Source organism: Protopterus annectens, chromosome 6.part1 (assembly GCF_019279795.1).
Source record: "Protopterus annectens isolate FY-2018-M chromosome 6.part1, PAN1.0, whole genome shotgun sequence".
Classification (NCBI taxonomy): domain Eukaryota; kingdom Metazoa; phylum Chordata; order Ceratodontiformes; family Protopteridae; genus Protopterus; species Protopterus annectens.
The window spans coordinates 56532300-56549799 of record NC_056738.1 but is presented as its reverse complement, the minus strand read 5'-3'; the positions used below and the strand labels follow the sequence as shown (position 1 = coordinate 56549799).

Sequence of the window (17500 nt, the reverse complement as noted above, 5' to 3'; positions counted from 1 at the left end):
CTTACCATGGATCTGCGTGTACCAGATATATGTACATCCCCCTCTGGGCGGATATCACAAAAAAGCATAAAAGACCTTTTTATGAGCATTATCATTGTGCCTAGTTGATAAGGTTGCCATGTGTCTCTCTTTCCATAGTTCTGTCCTGTGTTTCGTGGGGGTGGCTTGAAAATGGTAATTGTGTTGTTACTTTACACAAACAAAATATATTGTCTGACTTTTCTCTAAAGTTTGATACTACATTTTATTATCTTAACATATAAACTTTTATAAATAACCAACATTTAAAGCTACTGTGTTGCTGCTTATGTAAATTTGTCAGAAGGGGAGACAAATGCCTTTAAACCCAAGACTGATCTAATTGCTTTATTTTGCTGTGAAAAGAGAGTGTTAAGTTCTCCTCCTCTCTGCAATAAAAACAGTGAAAAACAGTTCCACAGCGTTCTTTCTTTTTTATATCAGCTGGTGTATTCTTGACATTAGCAGAATTACCTGCTTGTCTAAGTTGGATAGCAGTACCTGACAAGGTAAACTACAGATTTAAGTCTGTCTATGATATGTCATGCAAGTAGAGATGAATTCCTCTGCAAAGTATGTGAGAAGTTGAGCTTCAAGCTTAGACCCTGCCATCCTCTGTCCCCTGCTTAGCAGTTCATCCTGGTGAAGTATGTGGCCTCCTTGTGTATCATTAGGAGCAGGTATATATGATGATGCTACTAGCTAAAACAAAGGAAACAGGTTGAGTAAACTTTTGAATTCCAAAGAAACCCATAAACTGCAAGCCAAAAATAAAAAAAGTCCAACAAAATTGAGCCGGTCTCTCACAGAGGAATATAGCACATTCCCAAAGAACTGGTACACTCAGTGACTCTCCAGGCCAAAACAAAAAACAACTAACTCATATACCAACAGCTAAAACAAAGGAAACAAATTAAGTAAACCTTTGAATTCCAAAGAAACCCCTGAACTGCAAGCTAAAAGAAAGCCCAGCAATGCTAAGCCAGTCTCTTGCAGAGGAATACATCATTTCCCCCCAAAAATGGTGAAGTCAGTGACTTTCCAGACCAAAACAAAAAACAAATAAATTATGTATGCATTTTTAATGACGTAACCTGTGACAGTTACCTATTGTAGCATTCCTAAGGCCCCCTGTAGATCACCGTGACTAACTAGACACCCTCTGAACCCACTCCCTCTAGGCATTCCTCAGCATCAGCAATCCCCTGAAGTGTATCAGAACCCCCCCAAAACAAAAAGAAAAACATAATTAAATTCCAGTTTTAGTCTGTACTCTAACCACACTCAAATTGTTCTTTCCACACTACAACTAACTGAGCCTTCCTAAGTGTGTTCAATCCTCCCAAGTGATTGTAAACATAAACATCAGCTCTGAAAACAAAAATTGTGTTCTTAGCAAATTTTTCTTAACAAAAGTCTTAAGCAAAGCTATTACAGAGTACTAAATAAAACATTACTTAAAACCCTCCCTCCTCAACAGATCTCTCAAGTTAACAGGTGTTCTCAGTAATATCTCTTTAAAACCCTCCGTAAAAGGCATCCTTAAAAATCTTCTGTTTAAAAAAGCAACAGCTTAATGTGTTTTCCTGTTTATAAAAGAAAGCTTACAGTAACTACTTACAGTTTTTTCTCATGTGCTATCAGCTTTTGTTGGCTCAACCCTGTTAGTTTGCTGTCGCTATGCTCGGGCTAACTCTGCTCCCCTACTCTACCCCTATTTCGCACCCACTACCATACTCCTACATTTATAGACACAGAGACTCCACCCACAATCAACAACCAGCCATTCAAATAATCTCCCACCTTATTATCCTCAGCAATTTAATTGTTCACTACACAGCTCAACACTATCATTTTGTAACAGTCTACCACCCCTTTAATCTAAGACTTCAAACCAGATTAATCAATAACATATAGATGCCATTCTTCCTTTTGCACACATTAATATTTTACATCTCTTAGTCTTGTAACATTCTACCACCCCTTTAATATAAATAAGACCTCGGACCAGATTAATTAATAACATCTGAACACAATTCTTCATTTTACACCTTAATGTTTTACACCCCTTTAACCTAAAAAGACTTACAGCAGATTAATCAATAGCATCTACATATATTTCTTCCTTTTACACACATTAAGGTTTACACTTCACCCAGTGTGTTACTCTTCTCCTTCTGCCTCATCTCACTGCTAATATTCCTCAGCTTAGCCACAACACTGACCAATAAAATAGCCTCAAACTCTCACACAGTAGCAACCTCTTTCACTCACCTACCACACAAACAAAACCATTACTATAACATCTCCTCTAAACTATTTCATTATACCCTCTCTTAACTCCTTTACAACTCCAGCCCCAAAATAGCAACTAGTATATCCATCAAACACCATTTTATTCCCTTAAATCCAAGCCACAGTACAAAATATGACTCACTGTATAAATATCTAATCTCTAAAATAGTACAGAGTGGCGATATACACCCAAACTCCAGACCAAGTACACATGCAAACACTAAAAACCTAAACTTGCATGCATGGATTGAACAAAATAAACCAGGCATTCTAGCCCTAACAGAAATCTGGTCACACCACAACATAAAAGATTCTGAAATTATACCTGTCAACTTCACCATTCACAGACTAGACAAACCAAAAAAGAAATGAGGGAGGTAGCTCTCTTATATATACTCAACATTACCCCCCTACTCTAACAATATACCTACTTTCTATAATTCCAGATCATAATAGCCTCCCTAAACCTTAACAAGACAAGAAAACTGTATCATTGTAGTTTATACCCATTTGGAAACAACATACCTGTCCCGGAAGATATAGTGTCCTGGACATCTCAAAACATCAAGCAAGAAGTAGTTATCCTAGGTGACATAAACATCAATCGGCATTCCATCACCACAAACTCTCCCACCTCTAGTATTACTCTGTATGGCTTCTCACAACTAATTGCATGCCCAGTAAGGTACAAAAAAGACTTCACTTGCCATTCCACCTTGGACTGGATCCTAGTATCTCACCCATCTAACGTCTCATCCTCAGGCACACTATCAATCTGACTTAGTGACCATCTTTCAACATTTCCCATAACAGCTGGTGCGTACCTTCCAAAAAACACTCCCTAAAATCATTTAGAAATATAACCAAGTTTAAACAAGAAATACTTATTGATTTACTCCATTAAATAAACTGGGCACCCCTAAAGCTTCTATCTCTCAAAAATGCTGTACAATATTTCAATACCACCTTCCTTAAAATACTTGATAATCCCATCCCTGTACAAACAAAAAGAGTAAAAAAAAAATACAATCCCATGGATAAGCACTGGCTGCATTGACCTCATGAAGTAAAGAGATACAATGTGGAACACACAGAAACATAACAAAACTCAACAAAATCTCCAAGACTTCAAAACACTCCATAATAGTGTAGCCAAACTAGTTTACAAAAGTAAAAATTGTTATTACTCTGATCTACAGCTACAACACAAACGCAACCCCCAAAAATTCTGGCACTCAGTATCTACCTTCCTAATTCCAGGAACAAACAAAGAGCATTTGCTTCATCCAATGCCCCCATCAGAAATAACAGAGTAATTTAAAAAACACTTCATAAAATGCATAGTTGACTTACTAATCACCAACACTAACAAAAGACACGCCCACCTAAACATAACCCCTAACTCCAATAACTCTACACCATCTGAACCAGACCATGCCACACAACACCAATCCAAAGATTCCCAAACTTAATTTTCCTTTCAGCCTACATCCTCCTCAAAAATACTGCTCATGTTAAAACCCTGCTCTACATCAGCCGATAATCTTCCACCTCAATATCTTAAACTCACCGCTGACTCAGTTGCATATGCAATCAGCATCCTCATAAATAGATCTCTCTCAGAATCCATAGTCCCCACAGTATGTAAACTATCACACATAACACCAGTTCATACTGGAGGACACTCCACTGAAATATCCAGCTTCCACCCATTATTAGTACTATCCCATGTATTCAAAATCTTGGAAAGGTGTATTCACCAACAGTTAATGAAATACCTACCCTAAGACAACCTCCTTACTTAAACTCAACATGGCTTCTGGTCAAGACATAGCACATCCTCAGCTCTACTATCCTTTACAGCCACCATAAACACAGCCAGAGACAAAGAATACCTTGTATCTTCAGTTTTCCTGGACCTCTCTAAAGCCCTTGACATGGTTGCACACCCCTTACTGTTGGACACATTGTCCAAACTAGGCTGCACCACTACTGCACTACAGTGGTTTCAAAGCTATCTACAATATAGGAAACAAGCCATAAAATTGTCCAGCCAACTCTCCCCCCTCCTACATAACCCTCCAGGAGTTCCTTAAGGCTCCATCTTAGGACACCTATTGTTTGATATATTCACCAGTAACTTACATACCTCCTCTTCCCCAGGAAAACTTAATATATACCTCTCGCTGTCTCCCAGAGCTACTAAACAAGATTTAAAAATCATTCATAGCTATTGAATCTTGGCTCACAGATGCCCACATTTTTATGAATCACCCCCCCCCAAAAAAACAAACTTATAGTCTTTCACCCAAAATTACCATCATTAGGCCTAAGCAATACAACATTCTCTCAGCTAAAAAAACTATCATAAAAAGTGTTCAAGAAACTAAATTAATAGGTGCAATTATCAATAGCAAACCCATCTTTGACATCCACATCCAATAAACATAAAGAAAATGCACACAAAACTATGACTCCTTTATAGAAACAAACAATTCCTCACCACATCAACTAAGACTACCCTGACAAAAACATTCTTGCTCCCCTCCCTATTTTATGGTTCTTGTATACTCACCAATCTGCATAACTCCACCAAGACAAAAATGGAACAATGCTACAACAAAGTTGCAAATTTTACAAAAATCTCCAACTACCAAACACACCACTGTAAACCACCACAGGATCTAAAATGGCTTGAACTATCAAACCAGCTAACACATAACCAGCTAACTACTATACATAACCTAATCTACAAACCCACTGCCTGTCCTGCCCTAGAAAAGCTTACCAAATACTACAGACCAAACAGACCACTGAAATCAGAAGGTAAAAACCAACTCAAAACCTCCAAACCATCCAAAAAAAGGTAAATCTCTATACTCATACTCAGTTTCCAAACTATGGAATGCTGTCCCACCAAACACCAGGTTAACTCCTGGCCCACCACTCTTTAAAGCCTCCTTAAAAGAATATCTAAACAAGTCATGGCTATGCACTTGCTTAACCCCAGGCTAATCCCCCCTATCATTTTCTTTATCCTCCTCAGTCTTGATTATCCCCCGTCTCCCTTAACCTTCAAATCCCATACCACTTCTCCTCTTTTCAACAGCTAAACTGTCTATCTTAGTCCAGCGTAAATCCTACCTCGCTATCAATATTCTGTCAAAGTGCACTATTTTCTCTACAAGTAATCTGCTAATAACTCATAGTAATGACTTTAAAGTTAAGATAAAAACTAAGCAACTGTGCACCTTTGGGCCCTTGCAGTCAATTTGTATTTAGCAATGTCTTAACAAACCTGTACTGTGCAAAGACCTAACAAACTCTTGTCAAAATGTGAAGATGTAGACTTTATATAGTACAATTCATACCAATGCCTTAGAAGTAAAAGAAACTTACTAACAACCATGCCCAACGGTTAAACTCAGACTGTCTACATGGTATTTATGTATAGTCCTAACAAAAATTCTTATTGTAAAAGTTTAACAATCTATGTATGTATATAAAGTGTAATTGGTATATATGTAACCAAATGTATAAATGCGGAGGTATTCTCCCCAGGCCTCTGCTGAAAACGGGTCACGTGACTCAGTTGGAATATCCTGGTAAAGAAATGTCAAATAAATAAATAAAAGTAGGTTTCCTTTCCCTTGCTTTGATTCCAATGCAAGGAAATAAAAGTTTTAAAAAAGTACAAGCAAGTTTTTGGTACCTACACAATACTGGAACCATACTGTAGGGGCAAAAGAAACTTAAGGATTGAGTTAATTTGCAGAAGATGGTGGAGATTTCCTTTAAAGGGAAAACAAGGGGATTTTTCCACAACACTCAATCCCAGTTAGTGAGTTATACAGAGCAAATGGGCATCAGAACAAAAACAATAAAAACACTGCTTGATAAAGAGGTCACAAGTTACATAAGGAAGGAATTCATGCAGTGTGAGTATACTTACTGTACAACCTAAAAAAGAATGCAATGCAAATTTTTAAAGATAGAAGTACAGATAAAACAGGAGGCCATACTGGAACTTGCTTCATATTGCTGTGGATGATTGATCATATTATCCAGAGACAGCATAACTTTATTGCTAATGACACTGGAAGTGAAAATATTGCTTAGTGTAATGGCCATCTAAACATATGCACTGTTGTTCAGGTTACTAACCCAGAAACACCTACATCAAAAAGTTTTAAAATGAGGGTCTCAAACTCAAATGACTGGATGCCTGATTGAGGTAAAAAGATAGCTCCGTCATGCAAACCCATACAAAGAAGCTGTTATTATAGCAATGTGGGTAATGCTTACCCACACCCAGAAGTGGGTTATTGCTATTATATATGACATTATTTAAGAAAGAAACTATTACTTTTCTTAAATGCCCTTCCGCAGATGTCTGGCATCCTTAAATGAGTTTAACATAGCGAGACAGTTTAAAATAAGCAAAGGACATCTCCCCCATTTAACATAGCGAGACTGGTATAATACTGTATTAACTATACCTCAATAGAAATTAGTCTAAACACCTGGAATGTTTCACAAAACAAAACACATGCAACCATTTTAAGTACAATCCCATCAGTCAGCCCATCTCCCCAATAATGTGGAACATACATTACAGTGGATTTATACTTATGAATGCTTGGTATCCGATGGTGGATAAAAGCTGCAGATTATGTAACAGTATGCTGTTTACTGACCTTAATTAGGGGTACTGTTTTTGCTAGTAAATATAAGTATGGTAGCCCTGTATGTGCACATGTATTTTTGGCAGTGCAGCAAGTTGCAAGTAGCTATGTTCATTGCTATGGACAAGTAAACAAAACATAAACTAGTTTATAAACAGCTAAACTTCCACAAAGGTGTTTTTACACCGAGGCGCTAGAATAAACCTGTGCTTTTTTATCTTGTGAAGTTTATTCCATTTGGATTTTGGTTGTTTTTTATTCCAAAATTTCTGGTGGTTGTGATATATATAAACTTGCTAAAATGCCTTAAGTAATCTTGGATAGGTTCTTTCAACTAATGTCCATGGTATGTAATTTGCATTTAGGTAATGAGGTATGTAAGTTTTCTGTTTATAAAGGAAGGAAACTAAAGTTAAGCAAAGAGGTGTAAAATGTAGTAAACTTGTTTCACATCCTCTAATCTTGCTTCAGTTTCTTGAAATCTGTCATACCATAATCTAATTAAACATATGTAGTGTAAAGTGTTTAACATGGTTTGAAGAATGTGGAAATTGTCATATCACAGCTTGATCACTTGTATCTGATTTTAAAATGATTACATTTTGCATTAACATTGTTTTAGAAGGAATAACTGATTCCTGTAGGTACAACAGCCAAAGCAAATTAATTATGTTGCATTATAACCTGTTTTTGAAATGGTACAAAGAAATCTGCATTGATTTGATAGCTATCAGTCCACCCTTGCCAGCTTACTGGAAATCATAATATTTTGGGACTGAATGGGAAATTAATGCAAAGCCCTGGATTTCACTGAGAATCTATTCATGATTGGTTTCTCAAAGAAAGTAAAATCACTAAGGCACTACCAAGACACCCCAGTTCTCATCCTACCCATTCTAGGAGTTATCACACATTTGTAGCTGCCTTCCATATCACTCAGTCTTTTCAAATCTAGCCTATAGCCCAGATCTCCTTGCAATCTGTCTAGTACCCTTCTCCTCGTCTCCACTATTTTATATAAATCAAAAAACAAAACAAATAGTTAACACCAGGGCATGGTATTAAAGTCAACAAAGAAAGAAAAAGAAAACACTTAAACAGCAGTAGAGGCAGCCAAATAACAGGTTAGCATATCAAAACACTTATATTCTCTGCTTTCGTCTTAATAACCAGACTTCTTCAGAACAATAAACTAAGTTTAAAAACACATTTATAAACACTTTAACATCCAATCATTTCCCACAAATATTATCACCTGACCAAGTTCTTTCATACTTTTCAATTAAAGTTGTAATATTATTTAAAGTAGTTTATAACTGTTATTTTAAAACCTTTCTCCTTCTGTTCCTAAGAAAACATTTTATGTTGCTAGATTCATTAATTCCTGGAAATCTGCCAGCCCCTAACCTTATTGGCTATGTTGTTTCCCTTTGCTCTATTTTATTCTGAAAATGATGTGATTTAGATATTACAGTCAACTGTTTTGACATTAAGAATTTCATAAACATGTGAATGTAAGTTTTTTAAGAAATTTCTTTTTTCTGTTCTATAACCATTTTTTAAAGACTTATGTGGAGAGAGTTACCAAAATAAAATAGAACAAAGAGGAACAATGTTGCAAATAAAGTTAGGGGCTGACAAATTTCCTGGAATTAGTGAATCTGTCAATATAAAATGTTTTTGTAGGAATCGCTGTGGCGACCCCTAACCGGGAAAAGCCGAAAGAAGAAGAAGAAGAAGGAGAAAGATTTTAAAATAACAACAGTTATAAACTGCTTTAAAGATTATTACAATTTTAATTGAAAAGTATGAATGAACTTGGTCATGTGATGATATTTTAGGGAAACGGTGGTGGTGCTGCTGTAGCGTTGTCACCTCACAGTAAGACGCTGTCCGGTTGGATTCTCAGCTAGAGCGTCTTCTGCGTGGAGACAGGCGTGAATGGGCGTACCTTTGTCAAGGTTGTGCATCAGGGCTGGCAACTCGGCATGTAAAAATCAACTGCCAATCATTAGCGGACTGGAGTTCCGCTGTGGCGACCCCTAATCGGGAAAAAGCCAAAAGACACAATCAATCGGATGTTAATGTGTTTATAAATGTGTTTTTAAACTTTAGTTTATTGTTCTGAAGAAGTCTTGTTATTAAGACGAAAGCGGAGAATATAGTGTTTTCATACTCTAACCTGTTATTTGGCTGCCTCTACTGCCATTTAAGTGATTTTATATAAATCGCCAGGGCAGTAAACTAAAGTTCACAAGCAAGTGAACACATGGATACTTGAACCATGTAAACTGTTAATTTATGTATAATGGAGTTGTTGTGACTGTCGGCTTTTCCCGGTTAGGGGTCGCCACAGCGGAACTCCGGTCCGCTAATGATTGGCAATTGATTTTTACATGCTGAGTTGCCGGCCCTAAAGCACAACCTTCAACGAAGGTACACCCATTCACGCATGTCTCCACAGAAGATGCTCTAGCTGAGAATCAAATGGGACAACATCTTGCTGTGAGGTGACAACGCTACCGCAGCACCACCACCGCGGACATAATGGAGTAATATACTTTAAATAAGCAATACAGTGCTGACATCTCATTCTTAAAAAAATTGTTACAAAGAAAAGGAGGAAGAATATGAAGTACCGAGCTAAACAACAACCATTTTCTCTTTCATCTCATTCATGCTTAGGTAAATCACAATCAGTGACTATTAGGACCATTCACAGAATCAGTAACAGATGAATTATAAATTATAACATTATAAATAAAACCTCACAGAAAGAGGAATCTGTTTTACCTAGCATTTATAGTAATGTATTCTTGCTATGCAAGTACATTAAACAGTTCATTTTTGTAGTATTAACATTTTTGTTTGTTTTTCAGCACCCACTATCACCTTTAGACTTAACAATCACAGAAATAAATCTTTGTTTTGCCCAAAATAAAATGAATATTTTATTTGCCCACTTCTCTCTCACTAGCTCTCTCTAATGGAAATGGTCAGAAGGATGAATACTTTATATTTGTCACACTCTAGACAGAGGCTATTTCTGCATTGTCATATGCATACTCTCCACACACAGTTATGTAGCAACATTAATATGGGTGAAAAATGATGCATGCATTTTATGTGCATGCATACTCAGAGACATCTGACTAGCACAGGTTAGACTGAAATGGGAGGGTATCCTTCACCAAGCATCTACTGATGCCAAGCTAACAAGGAAAACAAGCTCCCACCTCATTGATAAAGACTACCAACCTGCTGATCACTCCTTTATTTCAGTCCACTGCTGATCCTGGTGCACACAGGCCACCAGTTAAACCATGTTTGTCAAAAGATAGGGTGACTTCTCTGTCTTGATATACTTGCTGCTAACTGTAGGTAAGTGTAGAATTTAGAAAATACATAGTTAGCTGTAGTTTCATTGCTGTAAGCTCTAGGTAAACCTAGAATATTTAGAAACAATATAGTTATTTTTGGTTTCAGTGACATTCCTATGGCTTTGTAACAGGAGTTTTAAAAATCCAACGATAATTCGCTTTTTAAAATATGTGGTAAAGTGTTTGTAACTGACCGCAGTTTTTTTTTGTTTGCCTACTCACAAAATAAAACAAATTGATATTTTTAAATACTGTGCACTATGTAACACGGAACATACATAATTAGCAAATGCCTACAGGTTAGTAATCTGTGCAAGAACTTGCTATGCACTGCCTGATAGTATTGTTTAGAAAGGTCACAATGCTACAAGTTTGAACCACAGCAATGGAATATGATATATCAGACGTACTTCAGTAGGACAGTTTAATTGGGAGCTGTATATTGCAATAATATTTTTGTGCATGATTTCAAAGCAATAATCCCTGTACATCCTTCTGATATATCAAAACAACTAATTTATGTATTAGCTAAATCTGTTTTGTACTGCTATATTCTGTTGTAAAATTCTTACTTCATCTTTAAATAAAATGCATTTTAACACATTTTTCCTGTGCATCTAGGAGAAGGGTGATAACCAGGAAATTAGGTGTGCTTTCCTGAATAATACAGCAGTACAAACATCTTGGTCTTATGAGGGCTGTACAGCAGTTTACAAAGCAAGCAATATAACCTGTCGGTGTAATCATCTGAGCAGCTTTGCTGTATTAATGGCTCACTATGAAATTGAGGTAGGTAATGTCGCTTAGACTGGTACAAAAATGTAATTTTGTTAGAGCTTAATATTATGGTGTTGCATTCACATATGGTAAACAGGTACAGTGATAGCTGTGGGTCATTCTGTTGAGTCTCACAATGAGGAAAATGTCATGCATAAATTGGATATCTTCAGTTGTCTGCAGATATATGCTGATTTGTACTTTAATGCAAGCCTTCTCAAATGACTTTTTGAATCAGTGTCTTAAGTGAGTCAGAAAAGTCTCCATGTTTTAGGCACTACAATGTGAAAGGATAACAAATGAGAGGTACGTGTTCATAAAATGACAATTCTTTTATAGCTGCCACTCACTTCCTGGGACTTGGGTTCACTTCTAACCTACTGAGGCAATTTTGTTTAGATCACGTTTCCCCCATGCCATTGAAGACTCTGAGTACAGCAGTTACTTCAGCTATCCTAAAGATGTGCTACTTAAAATGAATGGCTGCTAAAATTAACAGGTTTGAGGACAATAGTGCAGAGTGTTTCTTCCCCATTCTTCCTTTTGATTCAGTGAAACTAGAGTAACCTGTTTAGCAAACAAAAACAGATAAATAGCTTTCTGGATACAAGAACCGCCTCTGGGAATTGGGTTAGGTTTACAACTTATAACTGACAGTGCAGCACTACAGTGGGATCCTAAATGTACACCAATGATGTTGACAGACATCTATTAAGAAAAGTACAGTTGTGTAAAAATGTTATCATAATTATAGATGTCCTTGCCTTCACTGCTGCAGTATTCTAACATATGGGATTCCCTACCATGGAAGCCCAATGCCCGGCCAGTCTACCAAAGACTCCTTTTGCTTTAAAGGTACACTGAACATCACCCAGAAGCTCCATGTGTAATGTAGGACATAAAGGTGAAGTTCAGGCCTACCAAAACCAGAAATGATTGCCCTGGAGGAATACCTGTCCAAGGAACCCAAAATGTAACCTGTACATCCAGGAAGGCAAATAAATAGGGGGATGGAGGGAGGGAGTGAATACTGCAGCAGTAAAGGCAAGGACATCTACCGTATGGTAAGATTTTATACAACTGTACTATGTCCTTACATTCACTGCTGCAGTATTGTAACATACTGGACAGTACCAAAGCTCAAGAGGAAACATGGGAGGGGGAAGGAGCAGAAGAGTCCTTAAAAACCATGAAGAACTGAACTAGCAAAACCAGCCCTAGCTCTAGAGATACCATCCAACTTGTAGTGCTTCATAAAGGTATGCACAAAAGTCAGGGTAGCTGTTTCAAGAACAGAATTAGTATCTAAACCTTTGAAAAAAGCACCAAAACAAGCCACAACTCTAGTTGAATGAGCCTTAATTGAAGAAGGAAGACTCTTGCCATGAAAAGTGTAACAAAAGGGAATAGCCTTAGAAAACTAATATCGCTGTAATATGTACAACTTTACTTATTCTTCTTCTTGTGTGTTATAGCTGTATATCTTAGTGTTGACCTCAGTTGTAGTGAAATCTTTTTGTCTGGAGGCCTTGTCTGTTTTCTTAGTGGCAGTAAGCTTTCAGAACTAGTTTCATCCGGCCAAAGTATTCCTGCATCTGTATTGTTTGGTTTCTGTCCTGTGTTTTAAATCAGATATAACTGTTGCTCAGGCTGCTGCAGAGAGACTGACCTACTGCCAGCTGTGATAGTGAGAAAAGATAAGTGTTTATTCTCTTTTTTTTGTCTGCATTTTGATTTAATATATCTGTAATCTGTACAACTGTACTTTATATTCTTCTTGTTTGTCCCCACCCACCCTGCCTGTTCTTGTTTTAGTGATATTGTTAGTGGCTCTGGAATTGCCTGCCCCTGCTGTAAGTCTGTAGTTGAACACTCCTCCTGAGTCCATCTCATTTGCTCACTTAACCGAATACAGTGAGATCATATTCTGAGTCTAGTCTTCACTCTACATAATACTGAGAGAAGATATGAGAAGGCCAACCCACTTAGGTTCTTCCTTCCTCTCTCCTTGCACTTTACTAATAATAAAAAAAAAAATCATCTGCTTTTACTGTATTTGTGTTTCCTCCTACTTTATTTTGCTTTTTCCTCTTCTTAAACATACTCCATTATATTTATTCTGCTGCAATTATTGCTGCTTGGTAGTAGCCTGATTAAATTGTAACTGTTATTCTAAGTCTTTTGGTTTAAGCACTTGGGCTTCATACCGGTTGTTTTACATTAAGAAGGTTTGTGGTCTGCACTGTTGTGGCAGGACAGGTAGCTTACATCCTTCTAAGCTGGGAATTGCTGATTGAAAGCTCAGTGTTTGCTATTCTAAAATTGTATTAGTTCTGGTTTAAGTACTTGAGCTTCAGGCCAGTTATTCTACATTAAGAAGGTTTGTGGTCTGCACTCTTGTGGGAGGAGAGGCTGGATTCTGCCCTTCTGAGCTGGGAATTTCTGGTCACAGGCTTATTGTGCTTGCTTATTCAAACTGTTTTTTTCTGAAATTGGCGCACCTTGTTGCTGTAGCATAGGACCAGATTTTCGCCTGCTGAATCTAGCTTTATTTGTATAACTTGAGCACTGAACAAGGCCATCTTTTTTGGAGAAGGTTCCCCTGCACCCTAGTAGCAGGAATGTGCAGTTAGAACTTGTCTGATTGAAGACTGCTGGAACAGGGCTCAGTTTTGAGTTTTTTTTCTGGTTAATTGGGTAACTTGTTTAAATCAGATTGTTTGTTTTCTATTGTTTTATATATATATATATATATATATATATATATATATATATATATATATATATATTGCACTTTATTCATCTGCTTTTACTGTATTTGTGTTTCTTCCTACTTTATTAATAGGGACATTGACTACAACTCTGAACTGAGATATATAACAATAAGCATCTTTGTATGTGCATTTAAAGTGTGTTTTTGATTGTGTCCGCTTTATTTTCTGAAAAAAAAATATATATATACTTGTTTCCCACCTTTCTAAGCTAGTATAGTCCAGATTTCAGGTTAGTGCTGAATTCAGAGCTGTGTTACAAATCTCTGTGTTTGCCCATACCTTACTTGGATATAAGGAAGTTTCTCTGTTCACCTGTGAGAGAGGGGAGCTTTGAGCAGCCTATCTGTCCCTGGAGGAGTGCCTTCAGCCCAAAAAGTAATAGTTTATTGGCCATTTTGGGCTAATTTCTATCTCTTTCAATTCCCTGCTTTAAAAAAACGCATTTGCCTGGTTTTGCGGGCTGGGCAGCACCTGTTAGCTAGGGTATAACTATTCCCGGCTCCAAAAAGTCTCCTCTTCAATTTTTTTCCTTGGAACTAGACAAACTTTCAACTTAAGCACTCACGCCATCCATTTCTCAGCCTGACACTTCCTCAAAACTCATAGCAAGCGCTTATAAACCCTAGCACTACAGAAGGACAAGACTCTCTATTCGACCTTACCAGCCATTCAGTAAAATAGTTTACTGTACCTATCCAGGCATGTGCAAAGGGCATTTTCATGTCTACTCTCCAGTCCAACTGGTGAATCTGGGCATTTTGAGGCAATGTTACAACTGCCTCATGTACAGAGACAACCCTTTCCTCCTACCACCAAACACTAATACATGTGGGAGTTGCAATTATACAGCCAAACTGAAGGTTAAGATCTCTCAACTCAAGACTGGATCAGACAGTCAAGAGGAGAAGGGAAATACTGGTATCACACCACCAGTCTCATATAGACCCATTAAACCAGCACCGGCAAAAAACACATGTAAATACACAAAGAACATACTCAGAGGCTCTAAATAAAAATCTGCAAAAGCAACAGAGCCTTCCAAAGCAGACATCCAAGCAACCTCTTCCCCCCAACACAACCCATGAAACACATACTTCACAAAATGAGTATGCCATGCAATCACAGCCCTCAAGGCAAAATAACATACCCAACATACTAGTTATAGGTGTCTTTATAGTCAGACACACTGACATCCCACTCACTAGGCTAAATAAGGAGAAGGTTACTGTTAGCCTCCTGTCGGGTGCCAGAATCCACCACATAACACAAGCACTCAGGTCACTCCAGAACTAGTACAAATATGACTCTGTCATTGTCCATGTTGGTGTGAATGACCTGAGCCGTACCTCCCTGGACTACAAGAAAAGAGGCATGGAAGAGCTCTCTGATCACATGGCCCAGGTCGGTATGACCCTGACCCTGAGTAGCATGCTGCCCTCACCAAGAATGATACCATGGTATAAAGAAAGCATTATCAATTTCAACAATTGGCTAAGTTTCTGGTGTCACTAAAATGGGATCCAGTGTCTGTCTGCCTGGGATGACATGCTCGACAAGTCACACTGCTTTGCTAGAGATGGCTTGCACCTGTCACCCTTAGGCTTTCAAATACTGGCCAAGGCTCTTGCCACCCCCATAGTGCCTTTTTCAGGCAAGGCTCAAAAGACAAACCCACCACTGTAAATAGTACAAGTAACAAAAATCTGAGGATAATACTACTCAATGCCAGAAGTCTAAACCTCAAAATGTATGCACTCGAGGAACTCCTCAGTATGGATAAAATTGATATATGTGCAGTAACAGAAACCTGGTTTAAGGGTCCAGAGAGCACCCACAGCACAACCAGTCTACAACTCATACCATACATTTCGACCACAGAACCCGGACCAAAATACAAAAGGCGAAAGAGTATCCATATACATCAAGGATACCCACACCTCCAGGTTAGGGGCACAGCATGATGCTTAAGACATTATCCACATGCAACTAACAATGGGAAAAACTGCAATTCAAGTTGTAGCTTGCTACAAATCACCCACCATGTCCCAGGACCCCCATTCCGCATTTCTGGAAACACTGGGTAACATAAAGGTCCTACCAAACACCCTAATATTGGGTGATTTCAACTACCCAAACAATAACTGGGAGAGCTACTCAAGTACTAACTCTCTTGCCCAACATTTTCTAGAATTTATAAACTCAACTGGTCAACACTTCCACCAGAGGTGACAACAAATTGGACCTGGTCATCACCAACATGGGCGACTGGTGTTCCACACCAGGAGCTCAACCCCTTGCTGGTTCGATCTGACCATAAAAAATCATTTTGGATATCCACATTCTGCCCCCACCCCCGGACAAGGAAACCACCATGAAAAACTTTTCAAAAGCAAACTTCATGTTAATTAAGACAGAGGTGGAAAGTTTCAAAGCCCCCATGCTAAAGGATAATGCTGTCGAAGCTGCAAAATCCTTTACTAATGCATTCTTTGGGCACCTACAGGAATGCATGGATTGTGCTATCCCAAGCAAGACCAAGACTCACTCCTCTAAGAAAAGGAAACCAGTCTGGTGGACCCCTGCCATAAACAAGCTATGCAATAGAAGGAGGAAACTAGTACAGAAAAGAGTAAAATCCCAAGAAGGGAAGACATCCCTGATCAGTATCAGCAAAAAACTATGATCCCTCATAAAATCGTCCAAGGTGAGCTTTGAAAGAAAACTTGTCAAGGACTCCAAAGATAACCACAAGGCATTCTTTAGGTATGTCAAGAATTTAAGTGGCAATGCTCAGATCTGCTCAGAGTTAGTGCAGAAAGGCAGACAATACACTGAACCAACCAATATTGCCAACATCCTAGCAGACAGGTTCAGTGCAAACTTCACCCCCCTCTCACCCCCAAAATGGCCCATAACCATACCAGAAGAATGTGGAGCCCCTGAAATCACAGACACTCAGGTTAAAATAGCCCTCTCCAAAGCCAAAAACATAGCATCAATGGGACCGGACGGTGTCCCAGGCTGTGTCCTACATGAGCTCAAAGACGAACTAACATCTCACCTAAACACACTGTTCAAACTCAGCCTCTCCACAGGCTACGTACCCATAGAGTGGTGCACAGCAACGGTCATTCCACTCCACAAAGGTGGAGCCACAACAGACCCCGGGAACTATCGCCCTATAAGCCTGACTAGCTTGGTCTGTAAGGCTATGGAGCACATCATCATGGAACTCATTAACAGAGACATTGGGAACCTCCAAACACTGGACCCTACCCAGTTCAGCTTTGTTAAGGGCAGATCATGCCTCCTAAACCTGGTGGACTTCTTTGAGACAGTTACCAAGGATATAGACGAGGAAAAGGTGGTTCACACAGCCTGCCTAGACCACGCAAAGGCCTTTGACACCATTCCCCATTCTGGTATTATAGACAAGCTCACCAGCCTGAACATAAGCCCCTATGTCACAAGATGGGTTGTCAATTGGCTCATGGACAGAACCCACATGGTGAGAGTTGTGGGAGCTAGGTCTGACTCTAAACCGGTTACAAGTGGCATTCCACAGGGCTCA

General features: G+C 38.5%; 1 protein-coding gene across 1 annotated transcript in view; it reads left to right on the top strand.

Moving 5' to 3' along the window:
- The window catches only part of LOC122805256 (adhesion G protein-coupled receptor E5-like), a 330498-nt gene that overhangs the window by 135869 nt on the left and 177129 nt on the right, over positions 1-17500 (top strand). Inside the window, exon 4 of the mRNA XM_044075345.1 lies at positions 11000-11167. Within this exon, the coding sequence (XP_043931280.1) occupies positions 11000-11167 (168 nt within the window). The remainder of the gene's footprint in view (positions 1-10999; positions 11168-17500) is intronic.